General features: G+C 29.0%; 2 protein-coding genes across 2 annotated transcripts; one reads left to right on the top strand and one right to left on the bottom strand.

Annotated features, from left to right (window-relative positions):
• Positions 1 to 1,866: 1,866 nt before the first annotated feature.
• On the bottom strand, positions 1,867 to 11,782 carry LOC141528185 (uncharacterized). The gene is made up of 6 exons (XM_074244103.1): positions 11,268 to 11,782; positions 9,957 to 10,314; positions 9,775 to 9,854; positions 3,822 to 4,064; positions 3,352 to 3,498; positions 1,867 to 3,214 (listed from the first exon to the last, which is right to left on the bottom strand). Exons 1-6 carry the CDS (start codon positions 11,268 to 11,270, stop codon positions 3,068 to 3,070), a joined length of 978 nt encoding a protein of 325 aa, XP_074100204.1. The 5' UTR covers positions 11,271 to 11,782; the 3' UTR covers positions 1,867 to 3,067.
• Positions 11,783 to 11,921: 139 nt separating this feature from the next.
• LOC141528424 (uncharacterized) lies at positions 11,922 to 13,055 on the top strand. The gene is made up of 3 exons (XM_074244472.1): positions 11,922 to 11,994; positions 12,074 to 12,512; positions 12,586 to 13,055. The coding sequence occupies exons 2-3, from the start codon at positions 12,467 to 12,469 to the stop codon at positions 13,053 to 13,055; spliced, it is 516 nt and encodes a 171-aa protein (XP_074100573.1). The 5' UTR covers positions 11,922 to 11,994; positions 12,074 to 12,466.
• Positions 13,056 to 13,694: the final 639 nt, after the last annotated feature.

The following is a 13,694-nucleotide window of genomic DNA, read 5'->3' as shown; positions in this document are numbered from 1 at the left end:
TTAGGTTTGTTATAAGTATGTACCTCATTTTATAACAATTAACTCCGCGAATCAAGTTTATGCAATTACTCTCGTGTCCTAAGCAAATTTAAAACTAATATGATAGTTTAAAATTGCGAGACTGGCGATCTCGAAAATTTAACCCGGGGTATCAATAATTTAATGGGCCTAATTTTAAGTAAAATGTGAAAATATAACATCAGTCTAGGGGTCAAATTATTCATTTTATTTTTTCATTTAAAAATGGTGTAAATTTTGCCTAAAGGTTTCTTCAGGTATTTTTTTACATAATGAACTTTGCATACTAAAAAATGTGACGTGAGTACTATCCAATTTTCACAAATGATTCTCGGACAATTTCATGTCAACACTTTTAATTATATTATTTACAAAAAAAAAAAAAAAAAAAAAAAAAAAGTGTTAAATCAAGAAATTATCTATTTCGCGCTCATTTTTAATATTGTGAATCATTTAAAAATATTACTAGAACTATAATATTTCTTTTGTATTGAAATTATTCATTCATCTGCGATCTGGGTGATTCCTTTCGAATATCAATTGGCAGTCTAATCACCAATTGTAAATTCGTTACCGTTTTAAATTAATATAACCGTGTCAACCAAAAAGATGCCACGGTGTTTTTGTTATTATGTGTGTGTGTGTGTGTGTGTGTGTGTGTGTGTGTGTGTGTGTGTGTGTGTGTGTGTGTGTGTGTGTAATACGAATGGGAAGTTCCCAAAGCACTGGATTTCCCGAGATTTACGTTCATTCAATGACCATCTGTATTGTATACAAACAAATGTATGAATACTCACACTCATCGTCACTTGTATTGCATGACGTCACTTAATCGCTTGCAGGTTTTTATTACAATACTTTCTCGTCATTCGCAGCGGACTACTTTAAGAGGTTTCATAAAATAAAATTGAATAGAGAACTAAAAAAAATTCTTTTTAGTTAGAACCGTTAGAATTTTAATTCAAATAATCTTAGAACTAAAAACGAAAAAAATTGTACGTAATTGTTTCTTTCTCTAATGACAGTCATTTAAAAACTCAATTGTTTAAGTCTTAATTGAATTTTATTGGTTTATAAAGGAAACAATCATAGCTATAGCACCTAATTAATTTGCATTGCGTTGTGTTAGGTAGTTAAAAAAATTTTCAATCTAAAAATTTGTTCAAATTTTTCACTCAGATTATGGGAATAGAAAGAGGAGAGGGAAAAATTCATAGACCTTTCTAATAGAAAATTGAATTTCCTTTAGAAATAGTGTCATTAATTTTTCCCTCTCCTCTTTTTATTTTCATAATTTGAGTTGTAAATTTAAAAATCAAATTATAGAACTCATCCATTCTTATCAAAAGGTTAAAATTAAAATTCTGATTTAAATATTAAAAATAAAAAACATTTTAAGAATATTTTCTTGTGGAAAATTTAATTCTCTGCAAAGAAAAAGGCTTATCAATTTTATCGTATTTTTCATCCTTTAAACACGATATCAATTTAAAGTTAAGATAATTTTAGTCCATCAATTCACACAACATTACTCTAAAATTTTTACAATAATTTAGTTATGATTTTATTTTCACATCAAATTAAGAAGAAATTAATTTTAAAATAATGTATTTTAATGTGTTAGTTTGACTACTTCCTTTGTAACTATTATATTTTGCATTCAGATAATAATTACTTGGCTAACAATACATTGGAATGTTAATTTTTGCTGTTTCGAATGATTTAGGCCAATTATTTCAAATAATTGAACAAACTCTGTTCTTACGGAATGAATAATCGGGTTTTTCATCTATTTATAAAAATTAATAAAACAATCTCGACGCAAATCAATAGATCAAGTGGATAAACTTGAATATAAGTGACGTACTTAAGAAAATCCATTCATTCACTTATAAAGAAAAAATTCATAAAACTACAATACAATGCAATTACAAGTTACGATGAATGGCATTACAAGGTAAGAACGCTGTAAGTGTTGTGTGTAAAAGGTAAATACTCGTAACTTGTAACTCAATAGCTTTCAGAGTAAAGTCTACAAACTTTTAAAAAAGTGCATTAGAAGTGTATGACTCGTCGGAGATTTTATTTGAGATTGATATCGCCAATAAAAACCCAATGAGCTGGTCTTGAGTAAACAATTCTGTTTTTATTGATTAAATAGATGTTTCATCAATTTATGATTATCAATAGATGTAATAATTGATTAATCGATTTCATTGTAACCTGATTTACGCACATAAATAATGTTATCGAGTCAATATTGGGGGCCTGAGTTTAACAGAGTATTATTATTATCATTATCATTAATTTTTTATTATTCGACATGTGTTAATAATAATTGCCTGCCATTTTCATGTTTTCCATTAGTGATACGCTCACCACAATTATCATCTCACAAATTAATAACATTAACAGACATTCGAAATCATGTTACAAAAAAATATCTTACGCGGAAGTAATTTACATTTGCTTATAAATTAAATATAATACAATATCATATGCATGTGGGTCGTGTCATTGTTAATTAACACGATGACTGACATAAAAAAATATCAACATCATAAAACACGTGTGAAAAATATATATATTAAATAATATAAAAAAAAATAAAAAATACTACAAATATATCTGACGACTCTACAATATACTCTGACCTCAACAAATCATAGTTAAAAAAAAATATTTAATAAAAAAGCGTGAATCATATCAACTGCGACTAAACAAAAAATCCCATATGCATATAAGAAATATTATTTTTAACAAGTTAATAATAAAATATCACAATCATAAATAATTCATAATTATATGTATTAATACAATACCCAACGAAATTATTTGATGATATAAATCTTTATTACAGGCAATCAATTCTATTCTTCGGCTTCAGTCTTTATTCTTCATTTTACCGATCAGTCGGTTGTTAATCGATGATTCATTTAACAGTTCTTATTCTTAACATTAGTATATTTATGTATTTATTGATATGAGTGTTTTAAAAGTACAAATATGAAAATATGAATGGATTTATTGAGAAGATGGTAGCTAGTCATCACGGGTGCCAGTGTATTACTTTTAGCAGGATATTTTTATGTTTCTTCAATACTCTGTCCTTTTCCGTATTGATGTGCTCAATAAATATTAAATGATCAAGCAATTTTTCTCGTCCTTCTGGTACTTCCGCGATATTTGTCAGTGCCTTTAATAATAATCAACAATAAATTTTTATCATCTTTTTCTATATCTCGTACATTTTATTTCATGATTTTTATTATCTATTCTTTAAGATATCAAAGTGATTAATTAATTTTTATAATAAAAACTAATAATAACAACCTTTATAGACATAAGCCGGCATTCTTTACTTTGTCCATTATTAGCCAGCTGTAAAAGTCTGTCAATAAATATCAATCCATTCAATTTTCCATAATTAGTAACAGTTGCAAACGCAACAAGACTTGCTGCTTTTTCATGAATTTCTTTCTGCAGAAAAAAAAAAAAAGAAAAAAAAACAAAGTTTTTATTTTTATCTATAATTAGAATAATGATATCAAAGATATTTTTAACACACTACGCCACTTATTTTTATTTCGATTATCAAGCTTTAAAAAATAAAAACATCATGAAATTTTTATCGATATTCTATTAAGTGTTTCACACTAAAATTCATTTTATTTTTCAAATAAGAAAGAAAATTTAGTCTTCGTCTTTGAACAGTAAATTGTCATAAAATGAAATTTAAAAAAATATCTTTGATAAATAATATATCATAAAAATAAATTATAAATGCTTAAAAGTTACATAACTGCGTCATCATTCAAGAGCGGCATGAGAATGGACAAAAAATTCTTAACTTCAAAAGCCTTCCAAGTGCCCAAACTATCTTGACAAAGTAGCACTAGAGAAGATAAAATTTTAGCCAAAACTTCTTTATCCTTTTTATGATAATTCATAAGAGTAAGCAGGGTTTCGATCATATTAATTTCTATAGCGTGACACACGTTGACATGAGCCAGAAGCAATACTTCAAGGCTATTGAGATAGAGTATCTGACACAAGTGGTAAGCATCTGTTAGTTACTGTACCCATAAGTATGATTGGAAACTTTACTGAACTAAATAAATAAATAAATGACACTGAAATCAACAACTTATTAGATTTTTGTAACAATTAAATTCTTATGAAAAAAATTTCACATGTAGAAATTTAAAAAAATTATAAATGCGAATTTTTTAAAATATTTTCTTTATCATAATTGATTTGGTATAAAAATTGCTGATTTTAGTATCATATCGCTTCACTAATGCCAAAAGGGTGTATCTCAAAATAAAATTTTTTTTTCATCAGATCTCAACATTTTGAGGTTTTTAGAAGCTATTTTAATCATTTATGAAAAAAATGACTTTTCGACTTTAAAAATTTTTTTTCTTAAAGCCGAAAAAGGGCGCTTGTCGAAAAATAGTACATTACACACTGATGGAACGATTTATTAACTATTAATAATTTGATTTATTTGAAGACAATTATTTAATTTATTAAATTTTAATAAATATTTTTTAACATTCAATAAATATTTATTTGGAAGGAAAGTACATTTATTAATAGTTAATAAGTATTTATTAATAGTTAATAGATATTTTGAGTGAATATTTGTTTTGCTGGCAATTTCATATGATATGAAGATTTGTCCGTCATACATTAAATTAGGTTTTAGTTTATAAGATAAATAATTACTAAAAATCCTGCAGCGTATTTACTACAATTAAATAAAAAAACATGTATATTTAGACAAACACATTAAACCAAAACATAAGCTTGTTACCGTGTTGTACCCTTTTATCAAGGCTTGTGTGTGTTTATCTATAAATAAGCCAACACATAAGCTATAAATATTTAGTTACGGTTTTTCAATTCTACAGCGTATTTACTACAATTAGATCAAAAAACATCTACATTGTTTATATTAAATTTAATCAATAAATAACAACGATTTTTATCTAAACCAACTATAAATCTATTGAATTTTTATATTATTACAAATATGTAGTATACTTATTATCAAATGATGTATCTTTTACCAAAATATTACAACGATTAAATTAATACAATACTTAAAACATATCGATATAATAATTGTGATTCTTTTATCGCTTAGTAACGTAATTGTTAGAAATACTCCAATATTGTCGTTAAGAAGACACGCATGCGTATGATCAAACGAGTCCCAAAATAATGCATGTGCAAACATGACTCACAATTATTCATTATCAAGTACTCTTGACAATTAGATGCTGTATAAACTTATGTATCGTAGAAGCGCGTGCAACTGTATATATAATTACCAATAAACTTTATCATTTACTTTAACCAACAAAACTTATTATTTAAACAACAGGTTATGAGCCCAGAACAAGTCTGGTGCGTTTAAAAGTTTTGTGCTACTGTAAAGATAAAAGTGCGTGTGAAAAATCGCGAGTTAATAAATAGTGAAACGTGAGCTAGTAACGTAACACAAAAATGGCTGACACGAGTAGTAGTATACAGGCGCTGTCAAAGGAAAACTACGACACTTGGAAGATACAAATTGAAGCATTATTAATCCAAAAGAAGCTATGGCGATTTGCTGAAGGAACATCTATAAAACCCGCAGAAGTCAGCGGAAACGAAGAAGCCATTGCGAAGTGGACTGAGGAAGATCAATCAGCACGTGCAAGCATGATACTGGCCATAGCACCATCGGAGCTAAAAAGCATAAAGACATATAAGACGGCAAGGGAATTATGGCTGAGATTAGAAGAAATATATGCATCAAATGGACCGACGAGGAAAGCAACATTACTGAAATCGTTGTTCGTACACAAGTTAAAAGAAGGTGAGGACATCCATCAGTACCTAGACAATTTCTTTGACGTTGTAGACAAACTGGCAGAAATGGACATAGAGATTAACGACGACCTTCTATCAACTATGCTGTTACATGGATTACCGTTGAGCTTTGAAAACTTTCGATGCGTCATCGAAAGCCGAAATAATCTGCCGAAGCCGGAAGAATTAAAAATTAAAATTCTTAATGAGTATCTAGCTAGAAAAGGTGACTCACACGATACTGAGACAAAAGCATTTGCGGCAAGGTCAAAAACTCGAAAAAGCGGAGGAATTTACGGAAATTGCTACAAATGCGGAAAACCAGGCCATTTTGCGAAAAGTTGTCTTCGATTTAAATAATTCTAAGCTGAGAATTTGGGATTCCAGGTGGCAAATCTTGACAGAACCTATTAAATCCTATGATGTTAATAAATCATTTATTAACAGTTAATAAAGCTTATTAAATATAAATAAATCCTTCCATCAGTATACTATTTTGCGTTTTTCAATCAGATTTTTAGTAAATTTCATAGAAATCTAACTATTGCATTGGTCCTGATGTCAGAATTTTATAAAAATTTTTGTTATATTCTTACTCAGCTCGTCAATCTGAGTCAGGAAATGTATATGGTTCAAAAGTTTATATATTAGGGTGGGTCAAAAAAATCGAATAATTTATTTTTGATTTTATACTCTGAAAAATAGGTTCGTAGACACCTAAAAAGAATTCTCTCCAAGTATAAGCTCTTAATTATAACGGGAAGGTCCTCCGCTTTGCGGGTTTCTATTTTTTTCGAATAATCAGATAAAAAAATTTATATCTCGCTTCCAACTGCTTGGAAAAATATTCCGTGGCATAGATTTTGTGAGAAATTGAATGCTTTACAAAAAGGTCTCTTATGACTTTTTCAAAAACTCAACCGATTAAAAGATATTCATAGTTGAAGTTTGGCTATTTTAAGGAAAATAATCGTTTTTATTATGAATTTTATAAGTCGATGAAAAAAATTATTTCGGATTGCGGAACTCATGATTTTGTAGGAAATTTACTGCTCTACAAAAATGGTCTCTTATGATTTTTGATTAAGTGAAGCCGTTACGAGATATTCATCGTCAAACATTAACGAATATCAATATTTCCAGTTTTTGATCAATAATTCGATAAATTTTAATTTAAACTATGAGTTTCAGGAAAATTTACATAAATTTGAGTTTCGATCGATAAAGAAATGTTATAATAAGTTAGATAAAGAATTATTGGAATTATCATTGATTTTCCTTGGAGAAATGCCTCAAGAAAAGATTTCTTTCAAACGTCCTGGTGCTGTTCATCATGCTAGATGGATGGCTAAGGCCATTTATAGTTTGAAAATGTATCTATTCAGAGATGAATTCAAACTCTCTCAGAAAGAATTGCATGGTCTTCGTCATTTCTGTATTTTTATAGTCACATTGTATTTAAAAGCTTGGTTTTCATCAACTTCTGCAACAACTGCTGCTTATCATGACTTGCAGTTTATGAAAAATTTATTGGAGTACAAACATATCAATCCTTTGATTTCTTCAGCTACGTGTGAAAAAATGATTTCGCACTTATGGTATTTGAGCGATGAACTTGCCATTTTATCACTGTTTGACGATGGCGTTCCATTAGAAGTAAAAAAAGTATTGTTGAAGCTGTTAATACTCGTGAAGGTACAGATTCTAAAGCTAAAAGATTTGTAATTGCTAAAAAGATTTGAATTCATTGGCGCAGAGAACTCTGAGTGACTTTGTGTCTAAAAAGTCATTAAATCTTTTCAAAATCTTCGATCTACCGTATGACTTTCTTGATGTCGATGTTGAATTATGGCCTACTAATGAGAGTTATCTCGAAAATAAAGAATACTTTCAACAACTAAAAGTTGTCAATGATTCAGCAGAGCGAGCTGTTGCATTAGTCAGTGAATATAATCAATGCTTGACAAAAATGAAGAACAATTCCAGTACTTATTGCAAGTTGTCAAAGAACATCAAAAACATTCCCAAATTGTAATAAAAGAAATTATTTATAGTAATAGCGTACTGTTATGTTAAAAATATAGACAATTATATTGCAATTGATAATTCAATAAAAAATTTATCTATAAAAAAGTTAAATACTGGTTGTTTCTCACTTGATTCAATACTTTTCATATTAAATTTGACAAAGAAATATGTCATTCACTTCAAATTAAACTAATCATTGGCTATATGTCGAAAAAATGCTCTAATTTCTTGTTTTAATGCAATCAAACAAGCTCAAGACTGAAAACAATATTAAAAAAATTGTTTATAACATTTCTTTATCGATCGAAACTCAAATTTATGTAAATTTTCCTGAAACTCATAGTTTAAATTAAAATTTATCGAATTATTGATCAAAAACTGGAAATATTGATATTCGTTAATGTTTGACGATGAATATCTCGTAACGGCTTCACTTAATCAAAAAATCATAAGAGACCATTTTTGTAGAGCAGTAAATTTCCTACAAAATCATGAGTTCCGCAATCCGAAATAATTTTTTTTCATCGACTTATAAAATTCATAATAAAAACGATTATTTTCCTTAAAATAGCCAAACTTCAACTATGAATATCTTTTAATCGGTTGAGTTTTTGAAAAAGTCATAAGAGACCTTTTTTGTAAAGCATTCAATTTCTCACAAAATCTATGCCACGGAATATTTTTCCAAGCAGTTGGAAGCGAGATATAAATTTTTTTATCTGATTATTCGAAAAAATAGAAACCCGCAAAGCGGAGGACCTTCCCGTTATAATTAAGAGCTTATACTTGGAGAGAATTCTTTTTAGGTGTCTACGAACCTATTTTTCAGAGTATAAAGTCAAACATAAATTATTCGATTTTTTTGACCCACCCTATTATATATACATATATATATATATATATATATATATATATATATATATATATATATATATATATATATATATATATATATATAAAACGATATAACCGGCCTTATCTCTACTCTAACTCTCTCAATTTTTAATGGATCTTCATTAAACTTAGCGTCCATATTCTACGGATAATTACCGAGGTTAAGTTCGAGGATAAGCTGAATCTATCGGTTATTTTAAAAATACGAGCTAATTCAAAACTTCAAAAAATTTTAAAAAATTCAACTTTTTTTTGATTTTCCTTGCAATAACTTTGGAATGCAACAACTTTTCATATTTTTGTAAATTGCATCTTAAAGCTTATTTAATAACCTTCAATTTCCATGCTGATTTATTTCCCTCAATCAAGTAGATCACGAATAAGAGCAGATTAAAAATGTCAAAAATCGCGAAAAAATTCAACTTTTTTTTGGTTTTTCTTGCAATAACTTTTGAATGCGATAACTTCGTTTTTTTCGTAAATTACATCTGAAAGCTTATTAAATAAGCTTCAATTCACATGCTTCATTATCTTCCTTAATCAATTGTGCCAGAAATTACAACAAATTAAAAGTTAATTCTAATTAATGAAATCTACTTCCATTTCGGCTGCCGAATGGCCTTATTACTTTTATATATTCTCAAGTTGGTTGAAGAAAAAAAAATTTTTTTCCCCTCCGGGCGTAAAGCGTCAACTTTAGCCCCGCTGCGCTAAACGAAGTTTCCACTTTACGCCTTCGTCGGAGAAAAAATAGTATACACTCCTCGGGAATAAGAAAACCTCAGATCACATGTTTCTGACATTGCATGTGCTCTGAGACATTTCTTACTTTTCTTCCCTAGGGGTGTAATATACTATTATATACCCTTTCAGTTCTGCAAAGCCAAAAAGGTGTATATTTCGAAATGCGCCCTTTTGCCATTAGTAACTCGATATAATATTAATAATTAATTTTTTTTTTTTCATACTTACCAACAATTCTTTCTGTTCTCTAGGAATAGCTTGAGCAATTATGTCGATAAACTTGTGCTCCTCCACCAGAACTTTAGCACCTGAAAAAGTTTGTCAATTATTAATAAATCTTAAATTTTGTTTTATTGTGGCTATTAATTAAGTTTATCGCTGTAATTCATAATGTATTATATTGTAATTACTGAAATAGTCATGGGCTAATATCTCCAGGACACGGGCCATTTGTACTTGAACGTCAATAACTACATCCTGGAGCCCATTTATCAAATTGTTGAGAATCGCTGGATTACGAATGATAGCTTGCCGCCCATTAGGTCTCCGAGCTATTTCTGAAATTGCTATAGCCGTTTTTTCTCTAATAAAAGGATCATTCGATATTAAAAATGTACCCAATTCATCAACCAGTTTCAATCGTACCGCGACCAGAATTTTTTTTGGGTCCAGTAACATATCTGTTATTTTTGAGAGTTTTTGCCTTTCTTGAACTGGTTCCGGTTCTTTTGGTTTTGCTTCTGGATCTTCTGTTTGTGAATCTTTTTTCTGTTTTAATTATTTCAGTTTATATTAATTATTATACTTTTAGATTACACCAATTAAACTTTAAACTCTATTGTGTTTTCTCTTTGATGTTTAATTTAATTTAAGACAAGAATCTAATTTAAAATTTTAATAAAGACATTCGCCGTGGTATCTAAGAATATCTAAGAAAAAGTACAATTTTTTTTATTTGAAAAAAAAAAAAAAAAAAAAAGAAAATTTTCATAAAAAAGAAAAAGCTTAGTTTAAATCTGAAATTATAGGTAAAATTTTGAAGAAACAGAAAAATTGATAAAGACCTTTTTTTTTAACGAACTTATCCATAGTATTCAAAAGTTTAAAGTTCAAATCCTGAATTAAATATTGAAGATAAGTAAAAAATTTTTTGTAGCAAATTTTATTCTCTACAAAAAAGGTCCTTATCATTTTTTTCATATCTCTTCTTTTAGAAACAATATCAATTTAAAGCCCAAATAATTTTCGACTATTAATTCACACAATTTTAGACTAAAAATTTTTACAGTAACTTTTATAATTTCATTTTCATATTAAATTAATAGGAAATTGATTTAAAAAATTTATTTTAATGTGCCACACAGAAAGAAAAATTTCTTGACCGGAGAACAAAATTTTTGGCTCAAGAAAATTTTCGGATGCTTGAAGGAAGACCGAAGTTGTGTTGGCCGAAGTAAAAATTTTTGTTGAAATTCTATTCTTGGTGGAAGTAATTTTTTCTTAATTCAAATTATCATAAATACTTGATACAATAAATTTTTATATTTGATCAAGATTTTTAGATACTTTAGGGAAGCAGCGCTACCTACTTCAGCTGAGAAAAAAATTTTCTCACCTTGAGAAAATTTTTCTCTTGGATATTTGATAGCCATTTTATATTATTTTGGCGTGCAATTATACATATTGAATGAAAAAAATGATTTAATATTATTTGATCTTACCATTTGACATATTAATCAACAAAAATATGAATGAAAATTTACTTCTGTCGAGATATTTAATTTTTCTTTATCCACGGCCGAAAGTACGTACTTGATGCCTCGGCCGAGAGGGCGAAAGTCTAGAATTTATGCTTTGGTAGGGGCGCGCATGCGCACTGCTCTAGTAAGCAGAACTAAACTAGTATGCACTGAACTGATGTACGACGCAGCGTTGAGTATATTTATACAGAGACAAATAGTGAAATAAAAAAATTCAACCGTATATTTGAATGGTTTCTAAAAAGAAAAATGAATGTGTTGTCATCATCGGATGATTCGGACGATGAAGAAATTCTGAGGAATTTTGATGCGGAAGCCAAACTGATAATTTTAACTGATACGTTACCGAAGAAGTCTGCGGATAAGTACTTGTCAAATCATGAGACCTATAAAAAATGGCTGATAGAACACAGGGCGTCTTTATCTAATTCTGATGAAAGTAACCTAATTGTGTACTTTAAAGGATTAAGTGAGAAGTTAAAACCGTCGACTATATGGTCTACATGGTCCATGTTAAAAAAACATTGAACAATTATGATAATATTGATATTGGAAGGTTTCAAAAATTAAAAAGTTTAGTTAAAAATAATTGTAAGGGTTATAGGCCTAAAAATCTTTAGTGTTAAAGTCGGATGATGTTACAAAGTTTCTCAATGATGCATCAGACATAACACATTTGGATCAAAAAGTTAGTATAAATATTTACTTCCATAAATTTATATTAATATTTTTTTATAGTATGATTATTAATGTTTGTATATTTTTAGGTTATCTTGATATTTGGTATTTGTGGAGCTCTCAGATGTTTAGAAATCTACAATCTCAAAAGACAAGAAGTTGAAGATCTTGGGAATCGGTATCTCGTTTCAGTTAATGATACAAAAAATGATGTGCCTCGGCAATTTATAATTGGGGGATTATTTTACGAAATAGTCAAAAAGTACGTATTATTGAGACCAAAGGATCTAATTTCTGAAAATTTCTTTATACAATATCGCAAAAGAAAATGCATTCACCAGAATATTGGAAGAAACACCATTGGGGCAACACCTCAAAGTATTGCATTATTTCTTGATTTACCCAATACAAAACGTTATACTGGCCATTGTTTCCGAAGGACTGCTGCTACATTATTGTCTGACTCAGGTGCCAGTACAACTATGTTCAAACAACTAGGTGGTTGGAAATCAACAGCTATAGCCCAAGGTTATTAGTTATTTTTATACTTTATTTATTCTATTTTTCTATTTGAATAATTTATTCAATTATTAATTTACAGGCTACGTTGAAAATTCCTTAAAAACTAGAGAAAGAATTTTTAATAGTATTACTGGTACGGTTGATCCAAAAGCTAATAATAATTCAGAACCATCAACTAGCTCGAGCAACTTGACAACGACAAATGATGAAAATTTACAGCATGCTGACATTGCTGACCCAGATTTTGAAGATGATTTTGTATTGGATACTGAAGACTTAACTACTATTGATAGTCTCAATATGCCCAGAAAATCTACATCACCACTGCCATCGACATTAAAGACAACAGCACGAACAACTACAGCAACAACAGCAACTAAGTCTACACACTTTACTAGAAAATTACCCATCAATATTTTTTCCAAGAAAGATGAACCACCCGAGAAGAAACTTAAATTTAACCCTTACTGTACCTTCAATGGCAATATTATCAATAATTTCTACTGTTCATGTATGCCTAAAAATTCTGATAAATGTGATAAAAAATAAAATATATTATAATTAATGAGAACTATTTAATTATATTTATTTAATTTTATAACATTATTTTTCTGAATTAGGTGCACATGATGCCTGCTCCCGACCAGCCGCACTCGCTTCGCTCGTGCTGCAAATGTCAGGCATTTATAAGCAAGAAAAGTGATAATTAATTGACGTACTTTCGACCGCAGATCTCAAACTTTCTGCCCGTGTAGTGTATACTATTTTTCTTTGAGAGCCCTGAACTGCGCGCGATGATGCCCTCGGCTTCGCCTCGGGCATCATGGCGCACAGTGCAGGAATCTCAAACTTTCTGCCCTTGTAGAGTAATATACTATTTTGGAGTAAGAGAGAAATTTTTAAATTTCTCAAGACAAGAAAATTTACTTCTATCAAGAACTAAATCGCGTTACTAAAATAAGGGCGTATAAAAAATTTTTTTTTGCTTTGATCAATGTAAAAATGTTGGAAACATTACTATCTATGGAAAAAACGAAAAAAAAATTTTTTTTGGTTATACGCCCTTATGGTTTTAAGAAAAAATTTTCCTAAAATCATAAGGGCGTATCCTGTTTTTTCGGTTTATTATCAATTATAGCAAAAACTAAGGAAAAAAATTGCACAGAGTTATAAAAATTATCACTCCAC

The sequence above is a fragment of the Cotesia typhae genome, unplaced genomic scaffold (assembly GCF_013202065.1).
Source record: "Cotesia typhae breed Kobodo isofemale line unplaced genomic scaffold, CoteBio_Ctyphae contig_43, whole genome shotgun sequence".
Taxonomy (NCBI): Eukaryota; Metazoa; Arthropoda; class Insecta; order Hymenoptera; family Braconidae; genus Cotesia; species Cotesia typhae.
Note: the sequence above shows the minus strand (reverse complement) of the source record. Positions and strands in the feature narration are given on the sequence as shown.